This window comes from Topomyia yanbarensis, chromosome 2 (assembly GCF_030247195.1).
Source record: "Topomyia yanbarensis strain Yona2022 chromosome 2, ASM3024719v1, whole genome shotgun sequence".
NCBI lineage: Eukaryota > Metazoa > Arthropoda > Insecta > Diptera > Culicidae > Topomyia > Topomyia yanbarensis.
Window position 1 is genome coordinate 70,848,267 of NC_080671.1, and position 23,934 is coordinate 70,872,200.

Below are 23,934 nucleotides of genomic sequence, written 5' to 3' on the forward strand. Positions count from 1 at the left end.
CGATTAAATTTGTCGACAAAAAATGAAAATTATATTTGCACTTGATCTGTTTACAATCGCAGTTTATAATTCCCCGCCGAACACATATTGGTCAAAATCCAGGATTTGCACACCCAGCATCGGAACGGATGCGTCGAAAGGATTTGACAAATGACAATTTCACGGTTGGCGCATCGCAATCGAGAAGTTTTCCACTGAGTCAACCGGATGCCACATGGCCACAAATTCAAATGATCCGAACTATTTGCTCGGGCAGAAGCTAGCTAATTGAATTTATATCTCTCACAGTCTCTCACTCGCTCTCTCCCCAGCTCACCCCATGCTCCAGCTACTCACGATAAGTTAAATGTCACTTAAAAAACGTAACCGAATAGCCGACCGATGATGAACACCACCAGCACCAGCGCCGTAAATGTCACATTTTACACCACCGGAACTCGTCACATAATAAAAAATGCCAATGACCAAAACGCCTAAACCTCAAGCGCCGACCCATCTCTACTCCGACTGGCGGCCGGTATTCGGTGGCTGGCGCTTGGCCCGATGACAGAATTATGGCTGATGCAAATTGTGCTACACTGGCCGCGCGGCGGCGGCGTTGCGCGGGAGTGGAAACGAGTAATTAAAGCACATTTACATGGTGTTTCAATATTTAATTAACCACAATCTGCGCTGCGTGTGATACCCGGGCCGGCCCGGTGGTGGTCTTTTTGAGCGCCACCGTCAGCCGCCGCCGGAAACCCATCGTTTTTCATGTGCGTTCGTTGGAAATTTTGATATTTAATGGCAGCGATCGTGTTCCGCTTCGCGGGGACCACCGATGGCGGATTCGCAATGGTTGAATGCAGGGCGGAAGTGGTACGACCGCAGAAGACTGGTTCCAATGTCAAGGTCATTTCTGTTTACACCTACCTGTTTGTCTTCAGAGAAAGGAGGGAAACGTTGAACTTGTTTTCTTACTTTTCCTGTTGAACCGGTCAGCATAAGTAACAAGCGGACTTGATCCGGAGATAGGAGAGAGGGTTATAGCTATCATGTTGTGATATTTATGAATCTTGTTTCACCAACCAATGGCAATAGTTCGAGCAAATGCTAAAACACTGTTAGGTGAATTAAATCTTTTGGTTGACTTCCCAACTACGATTTTAGGACTAAGAAATTCATTCTAAAACTTTCTTTCGTAGAAGCGAAGTTTCTGCAATGAACATTTTTTTAGGTAGGTATTTAGGATGTGTCGGTATTGGTGGTACATTTTAAGTGTTGCCAGAAACAATAAATTTCTGTGATTAATTTGACTCTTCTACACTGAAGTCTTTTTTATGCGGTTTTTTTTTATGCGGATTTTTTTATGCGACTTTTTTATGCGGATTTTCAAAGTTATGCGGTTTTTTTATGCGGATTTTCAAAGTTATGCGGTTTTTTTTATGCGGATTTTCAAAGTTATGCGGTTTTTTTTTATGCGGATTTTCAAAATTATGCAGTTTTTTATGCGAATTTTCAAAGTTATGCGATTCTTTTTATGCAGCTTCCTTTTAATTTCTAGGGCATCACCTGAAGCGACTTTTATCGAAAGATAGATCCTCATGAATGCACATGCTTAAACAAAAGACATAAAATGTTCATATTTTTATTTTAGGTTATAAATTACTAGTCTTTGGGTTAAGGATATGAGAAGCATTCTTGATGCAGTGAAAATAAAAACAGAAAATGACTGAATACCTTTTTACCTTTCTCATAATAAAACTTATGCAATCGGTCGGAGGCCCGCAGAGCCGAATCTCTTATATCATTCGACTCAATTCGGCGGAAAAAAGTCTCTGAGCGTGTATTTTTGCCTTTCTCATATAAAGAAAGGCTATGCAATCACTGTAAAAATCGACTTTTTAACCGAGGCCCGGAGGGCCGAGTGTCATACACCATTCGATTCAGTTCGTCGAGATCGGCAAATGTCTGTGTGTGTGTATGTATGTGTGTGTGTGTATGTGTGTGTGTGTCATTTAAACTCACACAATTTTCTCAGAGATGGCTGAACCGATTTTCGCAAACTTAGTTTCATCTGAAAGGTATAACGCTCCCATAAGCTGCTATTGAATTTTTAGTTGATCCGACTTCCGGTTCCGGAGTTACGGGTTGAAGAGTGCGGTCACACAGCAAATTCCCATATAAACTGGTACCACCATGATGTTCAAATGATGTAAAACATATTAAAATTGATGTAACATTACTCTAGTTTGCGGGTCTGGATCACTAATGATCAATCAAAGTAGCTTTGACCACATTGGCCACCTATGACGGTTCATGACGCCCCCGGGGAACCCGCTAAGTTCCTAAGCTAATATCACACCCATTCCCCAACGAATTCTCTACCGATTTTTACAAACTTGATTTCAAATGAAAGATACAGTAATGCCATTGACTGCTGCTGAATTTCATTCGGTTCTGACTCTTGCTTCCGGAGTTACAGGGGTGTTAGTAAGGATACACTGGAATTTCCCATATAAATCGGTACAATCGTAATACCTCAGAGGCTAAAAACTATTGAAATGGTCACCAAATAACTTCTAATCGCAGATCTAGATCACTGATTGCCAATCAAACATTCTTTTAATATATTGTCCACTATCGACGATTCCGGAAGTCCGGAATTCCGGGCATATTCCACAATTAAAGTCAAATCGGTTCTTCGGTGATGACTGAACCGATTTTCTCAAACCAAGTCTCAAATGGAAGGCAAAATATGCAGTTGAGTATTGCGTCGCCGCCCCCCCCCGTCTTGCCCTTACACCTCCCTCCTTCATCACTCCCCTCCCCTTGGACTACCCTCACGCCCGCATTTCCTTCATCCATCCCGTATACCGAAATAAGATGAAGGATTTCTGACGCATCCTCCACTCCCACTCTACTAACCCCCCATTCCCTACACGTTCAAACCCATTCCACCAACCTTTCCAAATTATAATCACATGAAGATAACATTGAACTCATGCTTATTAAGGTAATTAAATACTATTCTTTTGCCTTTCTCATATAGAAAGTTTATGCAATTGCTCCAAAAACCGACTTTCTAACCGAGGCCCGGAGGGCCGAGTCTCATATAACATTCGACTCAGTTCGCCGAGATCGCAAAAATATCTGTGTGTATGTATGTGTGTATGTATGTGTGTATGTATGCATGTATGTATGTGTGTGTATGTGCAGATTTGTTTACAAAATGTCCACATCGGTTTCTCGGAAATGGCTGAACGGATTTTTACAAACTAAGATTCAGATGAAAGGTATAATATTCCCATAGGTTGCTATTGAATTTCATTTTCAACCGACATCCTGTTCCGGATTACGAGTTGAAGAGTATGGTTACAAAACAAAATTTGTTGATTTGTCCACATCGGTTTCTCGGAATTTTCTGAACCGATTTGGTAAACTTGATTTTAAATGAAAGGTCCATCAGCTGCATTTGAATTTTGTGTGGATCCGAGTTCTGGTTCCTGAATTACAGGGTGATACGTACGATCACGCAGCAAATCCCGATTCTAACGAATTCTGCGATGAATGTAAAAAGGTGAAATTTTTTCCAAAATGTAAACACAACTGTTGAATTTGTAGATCTAGGTCACCAACAGTCATTCAAAGTCTCTTTGGCCACACTGGCCACCATCGACGGATCCGGAAGCATCCAAATTCAGAATAACGGTTATATTGGTTTCTCGAAAATGGCTAGACCGATTTGGTCAACTTAGTCTCAAATAAAAGGTGTTGCGTCCCTGGAAACTGATATTAAATTCCATCCCCATCCGACTTCCGGCTCCGGAGTTACGGGTTGTGGAGTGCGATCACATAGAAAACTCCGATTCAAACTGATACCGCGATGAATGCAAAAAGGTGCTCTTATTTATACTTACCAAGTGTAATAAGATGGAAAAACAATTCAATAATGTTATATTGTACGAACCAGCTATTAAATCATAGTTTGGAGAAATGAGAAAGGCACAATTGCACCTCTAGGTGGATTAAAACAGGTTTTTTACTTGGTGATAAAACTTTTACGCCGACCCGGCACACTTTCAGTAGTTAGACCATACTACCGATTTCGTCCATCGTGTGCTAGAGTCAGGGACTCTGAACAGAGAAGATAACTCTGAACCCTATTCCTCTAAACTCCACCAAAAAGTCCGACATTTGCCTGATCCCCCGAATTCCATTTAACATGACTACTTCGGGGGGAGGCGTGCTAATGCACTTTACTTGATTCCAGGTCTAGCTGGTCGTGCTAGATTTCGCTTGTCTAATAACCGCCATATCAGTCCTGCACGGCATTATATCCTACATGCCCTCCTTTCTACGTTGACCAGTTGGATGCCGTGGCCGATCCGGTGATTCCGGTTGGGGGGTGGCTTCCGGTTCACTGGTGCCCCGACGAACCTGGTGGTTTGTCGTGTTCGGTGCTACTCGGCGTAGTCCCTGACGGTGGAGCTTGCTTACCTCGGCGGAGAGTTCCCCGACGAAAGAATGTCTCACGCTACCGTTGACGGACGCGTTATTCTCCCTTAGATGCAGTCCGGCAGAATGCCGAGGTCAGTCCAGCGATTCCCGGTGGAGGATTGCGTCCGGTTCACTGGCGCCCCGATGATTCAAGCCGGCGATTCACTACGGACTGCTCGGAATAGTCCCCGACGGTGGATCTTTCCTACTCCGACGAAGAGTTCCCCGGCAGTGGAAGATCTTCCGAAACCGATACTACCCGGGCAGATGCCGAGGTCGGTCCTACGATTCTGGGTGGAAGGTAACTTCCAGGTGACAGGCGTCCCGATGAGCATCTGCCGGAGCTACTTCCCGATCTATTCGAACTAGTCCCCGGCGGTGGGCCTAGTCTACTCCGACGGAGAAATTTCCCGACGTTGAAATTTCTCTCGAAATCGTTATCTCGATGCTGGTCGGTTAGGTGCCGAGGTCAGTCTTGCGATTCCAGAGAGTCACGGTTCCGATAGCATAAGTCATTAAGTGACTTTACGCTTGTCTGGACATGTCGCAGACTCAGGTGATTCGTATTTAATGCCAAAAGATCCTGACTCCTGCGTTGCAGAAGAAAAAGAGTTAAGTAGCCATGAAACTCTAAGCTTGCTCATGATACCCTACTCCACGCTTTTCTCTAAACTTTCTTACTTCAAATCCTTGCTCTTCCTTGAGTACTATGGCTCTTAATAATGAATATTTCACACCTTATGTGTTTTTTATGCGGATTTTCAAAGTTATGCGGTTTTATTTTATGCGGATTTTCAAAGTTATGCGGTTTTTTTTATGCGGATTTTCAATGTTATGCGGTTTGTTTTATGCGGATTTTCAAAGTTATGCGGTTTTTTTATGCGGATTTTTTTTATACGGTACGTATCCCCCGCATAAAAAAAAACTTCAGTGTATTTTGAAATCGTTGTAATATTTTATTTTTAAATTCTGGTAAATTCCCGCTTTTAGCAAAGTTGTTAATTACATTCTGCACTACTTTTTTATTGCATTGCTTTTTCAATTTGAGTGAAATTTCAAAAAATTTCAGACTAATTTCAAAATATTCATAAATCCTAATAAGCACAAATTTATTAACTGCTCACTGTTTTGCTGGCTAAAGGGACTATAAACAAATGCCACGGTGAATCGGACGATGGAGGAACCTTTTATTGCTCTTTTCTAAGGGTGACCATATGAAGCTTGTAAAACCCAAAATAGTCGAAAAGGGACCCTCTCCGCTTGCCCTCCCGTTACCTCTCGCTTGAACGTGCCTGGTGAATTGTCATCCAAGGTGTTCGGTAGTCGCAAAACATTTCAGGGTGTCTGGCAAGCAGAATTCTGCCATAATGTGTTTCGTGGGATCACCGACAACTTTTTTCGGATTAACACACACGCGGTTCTTGCTAAACCAGAATCAACGAAGGCTTCAATCTGTTGCTGGAGAAATCTGCAATCCTCAATCGAGCGGATGAGACGAAATATTTTGAGATTGTCTGCGAAGAACCGGCGAGCAGACTTCAGCACGTCTTTGAAGTAAAGCTAAAACATCAACGGTCTCAAGTAGTTTCCCTGGGGCAGAAGAGACGTAGAAGTAAATGTCGGATCCTGACGACCGCTATCTCTAAATTTGTGAGCTAAGATCGGAACAACTGCAACAATACCGTTGATTCAAATTTCTCCGTATTATCAAGTTTTATATCGTGGTTCACTCTATGAAAAGCGGCAGATAGGTTGGTGTAAATTATATATTTTAGTTTCTGTGCGACGTTCCATTCTCCCTGTTATGCAGGATGTTAGACACGCGAACAGTGGCTGGACCTCAAAAATTTATTTTTGAAATATTGATATTTTATATTTTTCCTAAATTCCTATTTTGAATTATGTATATTCTAAATTTTATGATCATTGGATAAGAAAACGATTTTTAACATTTTAAACGTAGCAAAGTCCGGACTTTTTAATAATTTTCATTTCCGAAACCACTATTGCTCTCTTCACTTCAAATGCATTTGGTCCGATTTTAGCACAACTAGTTTCATTGTGTAGGGGAACGAAAGAACTTGGTAAGGTATTAAAATACATTCAGTATATTTACTTGGAACTATGACTTTTTCGTTTAAATATGTTTGAGGTGGTAAGATCAAAAATACTTTTTTCACTAATGTATTCTGTCCAAACATGCGAATCATTTCGGAACGGTCCCATAGTATACATTCTATGGGAAATAACCTCTACTTTTCGAATATCATGGTCTCGTTCTGCGCCTAAGTGTGCAAAAAGATTTTGAAGCTTTGTTGCTGATATGGAGGCGCATGGTGTTTTGTGTAAAATAGTTAGACAATCTACAGTAAATCAACAGTTATACAATGGATTTAAAGCAGTGTTCTTCATTTTTTATGATATTGCTGATATTTGTGAACAGTAACAGAAGATCTATCATGAAAACGGGATAATTGTCATAAATGCAAATAAATGCCTTATTGTTCTGGGAAACCAGGACGCATGGTCACTAGAGTGGGACATGGTTATATGAAAAAATAAAATCTGGTTTCGAGTAACTTTTTGGGTCCCATTTAGCCCCCAGAACAACTGTGCAAATTCTTAGCTCGATCGGTGAAACTATATTTTTGCGCCCACTGTTTAAAGTTTACATTGGATTTTGCATGGGAAAATTAACTTATTATTTTGTAAAAGTTATTATTTTGGATTTATTTTGTAAAAGTTTATTTTCCCATACAAAATCCCATGTAAACAACAAAACCCGCAGGGCGCAAAAATATAGTTTCACCGATCGAGCTAAGAATTTGCACAGTTGTTCTAGGACCCAAATGATACCTAAAAAGTTGCTCGGAGCTGGAATATAATTTTTGTCCCACCCTAATGGTCACCCTATTTTCCTATGCGACCCTTTTCACAAAATATACCTGTCAAATCTAGTATGCTGTATCTATTTTTACAATGTATCACATCGAATATAAAATTCAAGATTTTAGACTATTGTTGAAGAAATCTACAATTCTCAATTGAGCGAATGGATGAGATCAAATATTTTTAAATTGTCTGCGAAAGACCGTATTTAGCACTAAATACTCGTCATTGAGGTAAAGTAGAAACACCAATGGTTTCAAGTAGTCTCCCTGAGCTATTCCTAATGTAAAAGTAAATATCTGGCAATCTCTAGTGAAAACCATTACCTCATATCGTGGTTCACTTTATCACAAGTTGCAGAAAGGTAGGTCTAAGTATTATTATTATGTTTATTTAGGCTTTAACCACTGAAGGTCATTTGCCTAGAAGAAAAGAAGTTTTACATTGCATTTTACAAAGTCCTTGAGTTCTTCGATTAGATATTGCGCGCGGTGACGATAATTCGCTGGTAGGGCCGCGTAACAACCTCCCCAGCACCCGGTCCGGGTGTGGCGGAGGGCCCTTTGATTGATGGTAGTAGATGGGTTGGCAGATTGTAGTCGCAAGTGCCACGGAAGAACCTTCCCATCACCCAGTCCGAGTGTGGCGGAGGGCCCGCTGAAAGATGGCAGATGGCCTAGTTTGTTGTGGCTGATAGAGGGCCACGGCAGAGCCTCCTCAGCGCCTATTTGGAGTGAGGCAGATGGCCCGCTATGTGGTGGTGGTAGGTAGGGTGTTTGAGGCCAGTATGCTCTCGGTCCACTTTAGATAGCTTCAAAAATATTGGCATCCTACAAGAATGCGAGTAGTGTCTCTTTCTATGCTGAGTTGTTCGATAGTGTGTCCCGAATCGAGGAGGGCAGGTTATGGAGTCGCCGCAGGTCTTCGAGTTCCCAGCGGTTTAGGAGTAGGTGCTCTACCGTGATTCTTGTATTGCAGGTCGGCCCCATGAGGTTATCGACGCGGATGATGGTGTGGGTGCGGGTGATCTTCGTGTGTCCTACCCGTAGACGTGACAGTGCTGATTCCTGTTTTACCCCAAAATGTATGCGGATGGCGCTGGATAGCAATACATGATAAGGGCTCCCAAAAATGAATCTCGGCGATTTTTCCATTTAAAAGTTGTTTTTATCATTTTCTTCAACAAAGTGACACTTATATTCCATAATCTTTGTAGGTTTCGTAAATAAGAAACATTATGTATATCATGGAGTTTGTTTTCGGAAATGTATCTTGGATAAAATTGAGAACTAATTTCTTCGGGTTTGGACAATTAACCCGCAAATTAGCATGAACATTTAGTATTGTAAGCTCAACTGTCCATTGGATTTTGAGGAAAAATAACGTTATTTATCATAAACCCGAGCGAACGGAAAACTAAAATAGCGAAACAACTCGAAAAACTTCCAATTTGCTGCTGTTCACTTCACCGTAAACACTGCGAATTGAAATATCAATTTTTTTTGATGATGAATCGCATTTTACATCTTCACGTCATAAATTAAGTGTAAACGATGGTTGTTACACTGACAGCATTGAAGCATCTGTAGACGAAAATCGACTGTAAATCAGCCAGCAAATCGAAATTTCAGACGAAGGTGTTGGTATGGGTGTTTAAATTCATCTGATCCGTCCAAACAAAGCTATAGCGATCGATGCAGCTTTCTATATTTGAAAATTCCTGCCGAAAGTGACATAATTCATTGCATTGCAAAAACGACGGATTGCCTTAAAATACAAATTTAAAGATTTTGGACTATCATCAAACGAATGGTGTACGACATGATTTAGGAGGCTCCAAACGAGCGGCAATTGATTTCTCGACTCAAGCGAAGGTTAAAAGAAATCGACATCATCACTATCCAAAACGAGATTCGAGATATTCGTTGCACTCTGCCTAAAATTGATAACAACGGTCCATTAAGTGTAGTACAAATATATTAATCGGCAGTTTTAATTGAAATATCTTTAAAAGCATTTTTCTATGCTTTGTTCTTAAATCGCGTACACTAGAATTTAGAATGAAAATTTTCCGTGTACTGACTGCTGATTTACAAACCTGACACGTGACTGTCTGGTCGTCGTAGGTGCACTGCGTAGTTCAACCATGTGGGATTACAGGATCACGAAGGTAGAAATATTGCGGACTAGCCGAACTCTAATACCGAAAGCCAGGAAATAAACTCCAGGTATAAAAAAATATCTCTTGATCATGCACTTACCTAACAATTATAATAGTTTGCACAGGCGTATCATGCTTACTTAAATGTAAATGCCACTTCAAAATATCATTTCAAAAATAGTGGCAACAAATTTTTATCGATCGCTCTCTAGTGTGAAGTGACCGGAACAAAATAAAAACTTTTAATCGATTTTCGCGGATTTGAATCAATTTCGGGAGAATTATACTTATTTACAAAAAAACACTTGATTGTATTAATTAATAATTATTAATTTATTAGGTTTTCGACGTAAATTCCAATACCTTATTTAAGACTTTTGTTGGTGGTATCCAACGGGAAAAACTGATCGAAATGGTGAGTGAAACGAAAGCAATTATGTTAAAAAAAATCTCCCAGAGGCAGGATTCGAACCCGCAACCTTCGAGACTCCGGCTCAATGCACTAACCCTTATGCTATCCCTAGGATATGATGACGCCCCATAAAGAACATATGATTATCGCACTGACGACAGTGATCGTACCCTGCCTACAAAGTGAGATCACACACACAATTTTGACATTTGATCTATTTAATTTCCCCGCTCAATGCGAAGACAGGCAAGGGTACGATCACTGTCGCAGTGCGATAATCATATGTTCTTTTTGGGATGTCATCATCGGCCGGAGTCTCGAAGGTTGCGGGTTCGAATCCTGTCTCTGGGGGAATTTTTTTCTCATATAATTGCTTTCGCTTCACTCACCATTTCGATCAGTTTTTTCCCTTTGGATACAACCAAAAAAGTCACTTGACTGTGCTGAAACCGCAGTTTGTTATTTGAAAAACAGAAAAGTGCTTGTAAACTGTGGCTATTTATGATAATAAAATATTATATACAATGTTTCGTTCTCAAGTCAGGTAGCGATTTGGTTTTATTGGATTTATGGAAAGTGGTTTGGACCTATACGGTTGTTCGCCGCCTAATAAGTCTGGCACTTTCATAGTGAAGAAAAGTGTAATAAATGTTCTGAAACAGCTTTTTTCGGCCAAATTCACATAGCTCCGGAACTGACACTTTTGGGGGTTTGGCATTTTCGAAGAACTTTTACAACATTAAACAGCTCATCATCTGATAAAATGGTTTCGGAGATTAATTCATATAGGAGTAAAAAAGCAGAATAAACTACTCAAAGCAATTTAGTTAGAGACTTGGTGTCTTCGGCAAAGTTGTTGAGACAGGTAATACAAACAACTTTGTTGTAGCCATGAATGATGTTTTATACTCTTTGCGAAAAAAACTCTTCAAGATCAGTTGTTTTATGATCACTATTAATAATAACTCCTAAATTTTATTGACTGCTACAATTTTTTAGGACAATAAACAATTTATCCGAAGTTCTTTAAAGCTATTTCTATGAAAAAAAATGGATTTTGGAATGCTTTGTAAATATCGCTTAATTTTTTGATAGGCTGCATAATTGGAGCTCTAATATTTACTTTGTACTATCCCTATCAACAACTTTGCTGAAGACACCACGTCCTTAAATTTGATTGAAGAGTTAGTTTTCCATAATTGCTTCTAGGACGATTAATCACCGAAACTATTTTATCGTTAGATGAAATTTCTTCGAAGGTATGGGAACGTTATAAACTTCGAAATCATCCGATCTTGACCCTGCACAAACAGCATACACTCCAATGTAAAAGCGATTGAAACATAATAATCCCGTACCCAATAGAGTTCTTTCCAGTGTACTATTTAGCAGACTGTAGCCGTTGATTGAAATCCTTGTAGTTTCGAAAAGAATGATCTACGATGGACTAGAACGATGTTAAACAATGTTCAAGAGTACGACTTTCAAGCTCATGATTTGTTTGTGGTTTTCCAAGCAGCGTACGATTCAGTGAAATGAAAGAAACAGCACCAGGAAGTGTTTAAACGTGACTTTCCAATAAGACTGGCTAAGTTGAATCATATGCCGCTGGGTGCATCAAAATTAAGCCTCAGAATAACCGTAATCGACTCGTTTGTGACGGCCGATGAATTGAAGCAGGGCGATAGACCTTCTAATTTGTTGTTCACCATAGTACTCTAGTACGTAATGAAACGGAATCATCATCACGAGAATTAATATGCTTCGCGGATAACATCGTCATCGCAGGAGTCGATCGCAGAGCAGTGTAAGAGGCGTTTGTGTCTGTTAACAAAGTTTGTTTTTGGAGTCGGAGAAACATCAGCGGTGTAAACAAATTTTGTGCACGTATTTTGAAAATCTGGATCTCTCTCACTTAAGCAAGAAACTGGGAATGGTCCGATTGACAGTAAGTTGTGTTTTGAAACGTTTTATCGTATGGCGGGAAGGATCACAAGTTGGTCTTAGCTTTCATGAGAAATCAAAGTGGCATTTGTACAAGATGCAGAAAACGTAATGAACTACACACGTACAAAGTTCAAACGGCTTCTAATGATGATGAACGGCTAAATACAGCGGGGGAAAGCAGGTACGTGGAAACTCTACACTCAACTGTTGACAATGCCGCTTTGTCTCATTATGGATGGCGTTTGTTTCCGACAGTTTTCGGGGCACTGCTCGTCATAAGTTCGACATTCCTGACGAAGTTAGAAAGCAGAAGATGCCGTTCTGCCAAAAAAAATTACGTGATTGGCAGGCAATTTGCTCGTGTGGAAAGTGGAGCACCCAAGAATGGTTATGAACCGCACATGTCTTCAAGCAGATTTGGTGCGTTTTTATTTAGAGGTTTTCCGTTACAACTCTAGTATATTAGTCTTTTACAGCTGTTGTAAAGAATTCTGAAAAATTTTAGATCCAAGTTTTAGCACACTGTTTCAGAAGATTCACTTTTCAAGGGCTTGTTAGATACAAAAAAAAGATCACTAAGTGCAAGATATTTATAAAAAGCATGTTACGAAATATATTCATTCATTAATTCAACACAGCCTAATCAATTTTGCTTCGTGTCGATCCGATATAGCTAATTATTTCCAACGGCTTCATAGAATCAGCGGCACCGATTTCGAAAACCTCAAATTTGGGATACTTGGGACCTACCGGGACACCAGCTTCTTTCTCCTCGTCTACATCAGTGGGCATCCGACTGACTGCACGCTTGGTCATCTCCATCAATCTAGCGCCAGCCTGATTCGTATAGTCCGCAAGGGCTTCTGCCTTGGTAAAATTGCTGATAGCTGCATTCGCTTCGTTTGTGAGATCACGACCTTTGCGATGAATCTTTTCATCGACGCGAATTCCGGCAAGTGCTGCAGCTACATCCTTCTCCCGTGCCGGTGAGAAACCCTGTGGCAGACCAATGCCTCGAGGGCTGCCGTGGACATCGCTGAGACCGATTCGCTCCTTAATTTGTTTCTGCTGGCTTTCCACCTCTTGATCGAACGCTTCCAGCAGGGTAATCTCCTTCACTACGGAAGTGTTTCCTTCTTCGACGACAACTTGACCGTTGTATGGTGCATCGCCATCGACCGCTTCTGCCAGAAGGCGTGTGACCCATGAATCATCTTTACACAGTCCTTCTAATCCTGCTATCATTTCGTCCTGACTGTCTGGTTCATCCTCCTCCACCTCCTGTCCCTCCGCCTCCATAGCTAACATTTCTTGTGCTACTTTTTCGTCAAACTCTTTCATTTCAGCTGCCATTTCAGCTCTTAACTCGTCTATGAGGGCATCAACGTCCTCATCCTCACCGCTGATGTATCCACCATGAGCGTAGTCAGCAAGATCGCCGTCACCAACATCGCCGTCAGCAAGTTCTTCGTCACCAAGATCGCCGATGCCATACGAAATGTCCAGATCAAGGCCGGAAATATTCTCAATCACCTCTCCAAGAGATTCCCCAAGCGATTCTTCATAAGATTCATCTAAAGACTCATCTGAAGATTCTTCATAGGATTCTGCCATTTTGGTGTTGGAAGTGTTCAAAAAGATATAATAACTGACGTTGGTTGTGGTCAACAGTCGCAGCCAACTGTGGTGTAAATGTTTAATGTTCTTCTGGGTATATGTAACTATTGGTTCGAGTTTATGACGCCTCTGGATATTTTTGTAATATCACACATCTTGAAAGTATACAAATATCTTTCATTAAGCAATTCTAGTATTTGATATCATATTCATGTGTTACGGCGACAATTTGCTCTTTAGTTCTCGTTGGGGAAAAACAACAGCAATCAGTACATTTTCGACTATTAATAAAACCACAAGACAGCAAACAAAACTGACTTTACAGCTTGCAAACAAATCTTCCATCGCACGATATCCAGTGTAAGCAATATTAACAAATACCTCCCACACCTCTCGGTACGGTTACAAACATTATGCAAATTGCCCATTCTAATGTAAACAACCAGCTGCGTCCAGGACTAAACTTTGCCATTCGCCACATTAGCCTGCTCGGCAAAAATTGTCCACTCTGCCAAGTTCTGATGGTGCCTCGGATACCAGCTCACTCCGCTATACTGCTGGGACCTTTTGTCCAGCACACCTACCCCTGGGACTGCCCCAGCAATCAACCGACTCAGCATACGAAGTAAACTTTGCAAAATAAACAAATTAAAATGCTCTACTTTAGCTGAAAAGTGCATTCCCTATCGGGTGGTTATGGTGCTCGTTCGTTACCGAAAATATCGCCGATAAACAAACGTTCGCAATAGTTGCCACTTGCAGTGTCGAAAGTAGCCGCAGTAACTGTCCTGCCTGTGTGGACAAAGTAAAGTCTAATCCTTCCTGTCCCCTTTACAATCTCGGTGACCGGAGCGACCCCCGCACACACACACACGGGTGACAATTTGTCAGCTTCAGTTTTGTTGCAGCGCAGACAGCCAACATTCAGCGGACGACAGCCGACGTTAATGAAACTTTGTTTATACACTAATAAATAACTTTTCCAGCTTCGCTATAGTCTAGCCAGCAACTGATGGCGATGACGATGACGATGACAAGACCAACCAAGCGGTGGGAGCACAAGATGGTCATTGACTTCCGCCAGTGTGGGTTCTTATTTTTTTCGGCGTCGGGTGTTCGCGAATGCACTTGATTATCCCCCTTGGTACAACTCTGACGGCTTAGCGTCCAAAGTGGACAACTGCTGAGTAAAGCGTCCGGGCAGTGTACAAACAAACAAACTGTAGCGTCCGGTCTGTCCGACCTGGTTCAAGGTGCTACCAGATTAACTGATATGGATGTGGGTTTTTTGAACCTTCGCTAAAACAACGGGGAGTTCACGTTCACGTTGACACTTTTCGATAGTTTGTTGAAAGTCGTCAGGAAGAAGGGGAGGGTCTATATCTAGTAACATGCACATTGTTGAACATTATTTATTGTTCAGTTTTGACTGAAACAATCTCTGGATTAGAGACCGTTTTTAGGATATATCAATTCATGAATCCTTATTCTTGAAAGTAACATATGGCCTTCGTTGAGCCGTGCCCAATTCAACGTCAGCATTTTTTACTGGGATTTTTCAAACCAAAAGTCATTTTCCTTTAATTGGCCAGTAATAAAGAATGTTGGTAATCAGTTACTGGTGTCAATTACTGCTGCTTTTGAAAAAATACTAGATCCACAATTCTATTTTTTTTCGAGAGTTGTCCTACTGGAGCTGTAGAGCTAGATTCTCGGAAGGGCTCCCCGTCAGAATCACACACACACTACAATTGCAGACGAGACAGGTAATGTCGCCCACTAAAACACTGCTTAAGGCTAATTGCAGCAGGCCGTGATTCTGAATGTGATATTCATTGTACGGTTCAGTTATGTGCGAGCGTAGAGATTTTACGATCGTGTGTATCATCGCGAAGGGCTCGAGCATTTGTACATTAACGTATTTGATGGTGTGTGCGTTTGTATGTTGCGTATTCTAACGTGTATGTAACTTCGCGTTTAAAAATTCGATTTTATAACCGTGTGCCATTCGCATATTCGCGTGTGTTCTTGGATGATCGCGCGCGAACCGTGAATCTGATACTTAATTTTCGGTGTACGGTTTAGATGCTAAAAGAAAGTAAGATCTTCCATCTCACTAGAGTTTCCGGTCATGTTGCCTTGGAACGTGTTGTCTAGTAGATATGAGCTTTATTTTTTATTGGTCCAACAAAATGTATGGACCTAAGTTGCTAGGACAGAGGGAAATAATTTCCGGATGTAACCGTTTCATGATCACGCGAACACGGACGTTTGTAGGTTTGCGTTTAAGCCCGTTTGAAACTTCGTAAGTGCTCAAACGTTTATTTTATTTATGTGCGTGGTTGATCGCGAAGGGCTTAAGCGTTCGTATTTTGACATGTTTGTCGCGTGTGCTCGCGTGCATGTGATTTTGCGTGCACAAAACTCGATTTTGCAACCGTGTGGAAATTCAAATATTTGCGTGCATTCTTGGATGGTCACGCGGTCCGTTATTCTGATATTTCGTTTACGGTGTACAATTCATGACAAGGAGTGAGTTAGCCCATATCACTGAATTTCCCGGTCATGTCGCCATGGAACGTGATGCCCAGTAGTTATGAGAGGATTCTTTTTTTTATTGGTTTAATTGAAGGCATGTACCTAGTCAGCTGATACCAAAGATAGAAACTTCCGGAAGTGACCGATAATTAATGGCGCGAGCGCGGGAGGTGTTGGGTTCACACTTGAGACTGCGTTTGAAAATTTATGAGCGATGAGACGTTCACCTGATCACCGGGATCATGTTTGCGAGATCGCGCGTGTAGGTGCCGTGGATGGTCGCGAAGGGCACAAGCATTTGTACGTTAACGGATTTGTCACGTGATCCTCATAACTATACAAGAAAATAAAGAAGTAATAATGGAATATTTGTTTATTGACATAAACTCTTTTCAATGGGATTCTTGATTAATAAAACCATACCTAGGTGCTAAACTAGACAATATTTTCTCATGAACAGAATTTTATTGGATTCTGAGATGATTATGACTTTCATTGGTTTATTTTTCGCCAAAAATATACTGAAAAAAAATTCAGTTTGGACAATGAAAAGCTTTTTTTCAAAAAACTTTTTCTTTGAAAATGCCCAACTTGAATTTTTGACGGTAGGTAGGGAACATAATTACCTATCTTGGAACGAAATTTCATCCAAATCAAAGACGTTTTTTTGTAAATCGACTTTGAATTTTTTAAATCGATTCATGAAGATTTTTTTCAATATTTTTATTCAAAAATTTGACTAATTTTTATAAAATCACTCCTACAACAGTTTTTTGTAGGATTTGTCATTTTTAGACTATAACCATTTGAAAAAAATGGTAAAAAAGTTTGACCCTTTTCATAAGACAGTCTAGATCGTTTTTGTTAAAACAAAGTATGCAAAGTGGCTTTTTGTGACAAAGTATTCATGTAGTGAAAGTTTCATTAAAATCTGAGAGGATGCTGCCAACTCTGAATTCGACTTAGCGCAAAATTCGTCTAAAGCCACCGATCAATTCTACCTATCGCTCCGTTGCTTATTCAGTTCGATGAACAGGAGGTTTTATGTCTTTAGCAAAATATGAACGGCAAAACTGAGCATTTTTGGAAAATTCTAATTTTTATCTAAATAAATAATTAATTTAGATCAATTCTATCAGGGGCATTTTTACTGGCGTCCGAACGCAAAGCTTCCCGCTATTTAGCTTTTCTCGATTCCGATAGCCTATGGTTTTAAGGTTGTACATGGGGAACGTGCCATTTGAGCCAGTCGCTACTGATTCCTGATTACTGACGGTATATAGGCTATTTGAACATACTGTTGATACAGGTCGTATTTGTTAAAAAAAGAGCCATAACACGTTGAGTACTACGATAGAAGGTAAAGGGTTAAATCGTTAGGAAACTTTAAGCATACTCATGACACCCGTTTCTGAAACTTTCCTTCCACCTCCTTGCGCTATCTATGGCTCCTAATAATATTTATATTTCATATATTTTAGTTCCTTGCTAATTGCATATCGTTATTACATAAAATAAAAAATCGAAATGAATGAAATGATGCATATTTTACAAGAAAAGTCGATAATGTCAAAATAAACAACCTTTCAGAAAAAAAACATTTTGGTTAGGAAGCAGATCAAGAGATCAAGACTGATCTGGATCAGTTTGAACTTATCTAGATTAAAATCAAAGTGGTCAAAATATAGCTCAATTATACTTCGAGAACACGCACTTCAATCGTACTTATAAATTCACTCTGTTTTCATTTGTTTCGTGAATGACGCTAAAATTCAATGAGTAACGTAAAAAGTTTATTGGATTATCCGGTGTGAGATTTTCCTTAAATTCCGGATAATCGAGACTTTCCTTCTTTACACCATGAGTAGTTCTTCTTAGGTCATAGTAATTGCTGTTGATTTTTGAAAAAATCAAAGCGTTTGTTACTGGCCTAAAATGCGTAACTTTTAAGTCAATAACAGGGATACTTCTGCAAATAATGTGTTAAAAGTGAACCGACAACAACGTGTCTCAGGTACATCCCGAGCGAAATGTAAACTTTCGAAGCGTTTTATTTTTGAAAAACTGTTTCTGGGGCTACCCAAAAATGTGGTAATTCACTTCTCATACCGCACCCCTATTCCTATTGTCACGCGGTGCCAACTGTACTACGAGCAACTTTAGTGAAAAAACTTTAGTTTTTTTAAAATCCTAGAGTACTATGTTGACAAGGAAAAGGAAACCGAAGAGCGTCTGTTAGGAGCGGCTCCAATTAGCGTCTGTCCCGGAACGGATGGCCGAAGAAGAAATGCGGTGCCTCGTCTGGTATATGCATTTATTAATTGTTTATTTAGTTATTTTTATATTTATTTATCAATTTATTTATTTGTTTATTTATTTATATATTTATTTATTTATTTATTTATTTGTTTATTTGTTTATTTATTTATTTATTTATTTATTTATTTATTTATTTATTTATTTATTTATCTATCTATCTATCTATTTATTTATTTATTTGTTTATTTATTATTTATTGGTAATAAAATGATCCCAATAAGCGTATTTAATTATAGTAATAAAATCTAACTGTATTCTGCAACGTGGTAAGTGAAAGTCGAACCCTGTTGAACGCTCTCTGTAATTAAATAACGGCGTCTTTGATACCGTAGTTAGTGTGGCGTATGGGTATTCATAAGAAGGCATTCTTGCGGAATTCTCCAGAACGAACGTCAATATTTAATTCGCCGAGAAGCGCCAGGCAATCAATTCTGTCGTTTAAAACATCAGATACCATCATAGCACATGACAGTCCCGTCCCGTGCACTTGTAATGTGTCGAGGCCAATCAGAAGCCCACGACTTTTGTAACTTGGCAACTGATGTGGGTTATTCCACGGTAATTGACGAAGAGCAAAGCGAATGAATCTACGCTTAACTGACTCGATTCGGTGAATACTTTTGAGCTAGTGAGATTTCCATACCACAGAGCAATATTCGAGCATTGAGCGAACTAATGAGCAATGGAGAGATTTCAGACAGTTAATGTCCGTGAAGTGCTGTTAGCTGTTCTCATTACGAAAACCAAGTGGCGGGATGCTTTGGAGGCAATAAAATGTCTATTTCTGGTCAATAAAAACCTTAAGATCTTTAACACAAATAATCCTGATAATCGCTTCTCCACCAAGGCGGTAGTGAAATCGGATGGGAACTTTCTTCCGAGTGAACGTAATAGTCGAGGTTCACGTTCACTCGATTTACATGACTGTGCAAAAGTTACCAATTGTCGTTGGAGAAATACGGCGTCCTCTGTCCTCTGGATTCTGTAATAGATCTTTAGATCATCAGCGAATAACAGCCGTGGACCTACCAGGGAAAAATTGACATCGTTGAAGTACTGTTGAAAGATCAATAAATCGAGATGGCTGCCATGCGGAATTCCGGATAAGGCGAATAACTCTTCGGAAACACATTCGCCTATCTGAACGGAAAGAACGGTGGTTACTGAGCAGTGATTTAATCCAGCGAATTACATTGTAACTGAGATTGATAGCTTTCTCAGCTGTCACAGACATGGCTATCTGTACTTATCTAATTTGCACGGAAGAATATTCGGATCGGAAACATGCCTCGCTCCCGGATGGCTAAACTTGCTCGCAAATCGATTATATTTCGATAGACGTTCGACATTTTGATTGCATCGACTATACGTCAAGAATATCTTCAATAATACTCGAGATAGGGTAAATTATGCATAATGAAGATTGTGAATTTTGACTATTGGAAGAACTTTATAGAATATATAAAACTCGGAGGAAAGATATTTAAAAGGATATTTAATTTTTTAAGCTATCTGAATATAATGAGCTATAGCTTATAAAACGTTTGAATAAGATACTAAGAGTGTTCAACAAAGATATTCGCGAAAGTAATCTCAACAACTTTTCCATTTGTACTACAAAAAAAAATATTAAAAATCTTACTGTTAGGAGGATAAATCACCAAAATCTTAGCATCAAATGACAGACCTTGCTATTTTTGATCAGTATTCTGAAAACACTATTAACGTAAACAACCGCCGTTTCAATGTAAACAAACAACCACTTTTTGAAATACTATAGTTTTCAAAAACAGCCGAATTACTTCGAAAATTCATGAGGTCAGCCATTGTTGTAATGTATAATGATAATTCAAACCTTTCTACGGAACATACCCAACTTGTCAGTATAATATTTTTTCAATTTTATCAATGATTTGGTTTTGAAGGGATCATCCACAAACAACAAGAAATAATGTTAAAGATATTAAATATGAAGGCTTGTGTCTTCAGCAAAGTTGTTGGCAAAAGCTTGCTTTACAACTTTGTCGAAGACATGGTGTCAAGTCAGACCGGACTAAGTGACAATTTATTGATTTCGAGAAAAACGAGTTTAAAGTTTGGATCGCAGCATCGTTTACATTGTAATTGGACATTAATTTTCGCCATTCTTGCTTATTGTTACATATTTAAAATCTGGTAAAAGTCGAATGTAGTAGAAGAATTTCTTTATCCAGTGCTATCATTATCTAATTTTTTTATGTTTTGCGACTTAGTCCGGTATGACTTAACACCGACCACATAATCTTAATATATGCGCTTGCAAGAAAGTTGTTAAATGTCTCGCTTTTAAGCTGTTCGCACACGAGGCGACAGGACACACACCACAAAAAATATTCACTATGGATTTTCTTCTACCTATTCCAACGCTGTTGCTGTTTCTATTGCTATCTTGGAATAGTGTGTGTCCTGTCGTCTCGTGTGTGAACAGTTCTAGGGAGATTAATGATTAAAATCACAATCCCATATGAAATGGCTTGTAATGTCTAAAAAATCCTACGAAGACGTCATTGACCAAAGTTTAATAATAAGCGCACGATTTTTGCAAATAGCGCTGTGCGGCGTTCGGATAGTTAGAATGCGACTAAACGAACCTATTCATTCTTTCTTAATTTTGGAATGGTCTTACCTATATCCACGGAAAAGTTTGCACATAGCTTGGACCCACGTGCCAGTTCTGTAACCAGACGGCACACTACGGTAAGCCATTCATCAACATTCCCAGGGAAAATGCGTCTACTGTAATCGACAATAACAAACAACTTCCGATATCTGCTTTAAAATAGCAAACAGCCAACGATACTATATTCCTCGATATCCCCAAAGTAACAGTCAGCACACCCAACGAAGTAACAAAAAAAAGAATAAGACGGTTAACTATTAAGCTACCCAGAAACATGAAAAGCAACAAACACATCCAATAGTGGAAACTGAAACTGCTCTAGCGAAGCCGACATGGGCGTACACGAGAGCGAGAGCATACTGAACGATCAACCAGCTGGTGAACAAATAATTCGCCACCGCGAAAGAAAATGGGCACAAGTAGCGACAAGCAGTGCGCCCAAAGCAGCCATATTATTTTACTAAATGAACTTGATTTGAATTTGATTAATTCGAATGTTTAAATGAGGGACATACCTGACGAGCAATAAATGCACAACATAAGGTTTAATTATGTGTTTTTCTTTTGAAACTATCAGACCACATCAATTTTTACAAATCTTTCCCGAGGTCTACTCATTTTAATATTTATGGTAATTAAAAAAAACCTGTTTTAATCCACCTAGCGGTGCAATTGTGCCTTTCTCATTTCTCTAAACTATGGCACGGAGGCTTTTTATGTTCAACATAATCGTGGAAATGTCCATTACATTCTTAGTACACTTTGCACTTATACACAATGGCATGCCAGCCACGAACTTGATGAGCTACGTGTCGACGGTGAAACACTTGAAACAAAAAAATATCATACTCCATTAGCCTAATCAGCATTAGATCAATGTTATCTGCTTGCTAGCTCATTTTGTCATGCGGGGCTGGGTATGTGAAGAGGGCGAAAGTCCCATGAACGAACGACTCCCCAGCTTAAATTGGTATGCTTTGTGATATAGTGGTGGTTTAAAGATGATGGGGTTGAAAGGGAGGGGTATGAGGGCTGGATGGGGTGGTGGTCTGAGGGGTGATTTAAGGAGATTTTTAAAGGAGGGGCGCGAACAGTAGAGGGGGGGTGTAACCCCTCTCCGAAAAACCATCAACTACGCCCCTGTTAAAATCCAGAAACCCTAAACGAGTCGAAAAAAAATTTGGCCGGGATTAGGTTGACGTTTTTCAGAGTGATGCATATATGAGAAAAGCAAAAATGTGCCAAAATCCAAAAAAGTGAATCGTAGTCAAATTTTTTTTTCGAGTTTGCATCAAATTTCGACGTTTCATGCACCTTGAACACATTTAGCATCAAAAATAAAAATTCTATTTTTAATTTTTCCTATAGTTTATATGAGAAATTTCTGTGTGACCGCACTCTGAAACCCGTAATTCCGGAACCAGAATTCCGATCAATCCAAAATTCAATAGCAGCCGATGGGAAGGTTGCACCTTTCATTTGAGACTAAGTTTGGGCAAATCGGTCCAGCCATCTCTGAGAAAAATGAGTGACATTATTTGACACATACGCACATACATACACACACACACACACACATACACACACATACATACACACACACACATACAGACTTTTTCCGATCTCGACGAACTGAGTCGAATGAGATATGACACTCGGCCGTCCGGGCCGGGATTAGGTTGACGTTTTTCAGAGTGATTGCATAACCTTTCTATATGAGAAAGGCAAAAATATGATGGCGAGCATCCCGAGCAAATTCTCGTGGGCTCAAACAACATACAACCCCTTAAATAGACCATGAATATGGTCCGTTACAATTTTTACAATAATAAAAACAATGGTCTCAATAACCCATAGATACACCAAAATTTGGAATCTACCGGACCGTGGCCATAGTGTTTTCAAGGATTGATCCCATTACAAACCCTATGAAAATACCATATAATGGGGGCGAATCTGGACCATGAGCATGGGGGTATTATGGGCTTACCGTTTGCTCCGGATGGCGTAGTTAGTAAATCGATTGCCATATACATCGCTCACCTGGGTTCGATTCCGAACCCTGCACATAAGGTTAGAGATTTTTCTCAAGAGTTTTCTCTAACCCGAAAAAGAGGCGAATAACAATCCCACACATAAGATTAGAAATTTCTAAAAAGATTTCTCTAATTCGAAAAAGAGGCGAGTGACCTTAATGTTAAAACCTGTTTAAAAAATTATTGCAAAAACTACACAGCGATTTCTAGAGACGTACAATTATTGGAATTAATAAATGATTCTTTATTTGTCCTTTTTGGAAATTTGCGGCATCTTACCCCGAATTACGGTACATATTGACCTTAACTATTAAATTCTAATCAAAATCCTTACTCACTCAACTATATTAGCTCGAAAATTTAACCTCAAACATTACTGTTCTTTGAAATACACAAATGAATCCCGCACGTTCGTTTGAAATACTATTTCTGCAATTTCGAAATAGAGGGAAAGAACGAGAATCGCAGAAATACAACATTCAATAAACGAGTGTCTGCCACGCACAGTGGTACACAATGCAAATTTAGCAGATATTTTACTTTATTTTTTTTTTGCTAAAACTAAACATAACCTTATTATGTCTTTAGAAAAGTTTTCGGTGTTTATGAGCCTCTTCATTTAGTTTAAACAACAGTTAGAGTGGTTCTAGTTTTACCAAGATCAAAAAATTAACTTTTTAATCATTCTAGGTAGAACCGTACAACGTTTTGTAAAGTGGTAGAACGATTAATTTTAGAAAAGTTCGCTGAAGTCATGTAAGCTCTGTCTATCATACTTTTCATTTTCCAAAAAAATTAAGCTCAATTTTCCAAAAAAAAAATAAGTTAAGGTGTTTATAAATGTTTCTTGAACTGTTTTGTTCATATAACTTTTGCG

The 23,934-nt window shown here is 39.5% G+C and overlaps 2 protein-coding genes across 5 annotated transcripts in view; one reads left to right on the forward strand and one right to left on the reverse strand.

The window, feature by feature from the left end:
- The window catches only part of LOC131678404 (pseudouridylate synthase RPUSD2-like), a 711,893-nt gene that overhangs the window by 433,457 nt on the left and 254,502 nt on the right, over positions 1-23,934 (forward strand). The window lies entirely within an intron of this gene.
- On the reverse strand, positions 12,511-13,589 carry LOC131678406 (uncharacterized). The gene has a single exon (XM_058958553.1). The coding sequence runs from the start codon at positions 13,500-13,502 to the stop codon at positions 12,528-12,530; it is 975 nt and encodes a 324-aa protein (XP_058814536.1). The 5' UTR covers positions 13,503-13,589; the 3' UTR covers positions 12,511-12,527.

Excerpts from the sequence above, each read along its gene's own strand:
- LOC131678406 (XM_058958553.1), bottom strand. The coding sequence starts at position 13,502 with ATGGCAGAATCCTATGAAGAATCTTCAGATGAGTCTTTAGATGAATCT.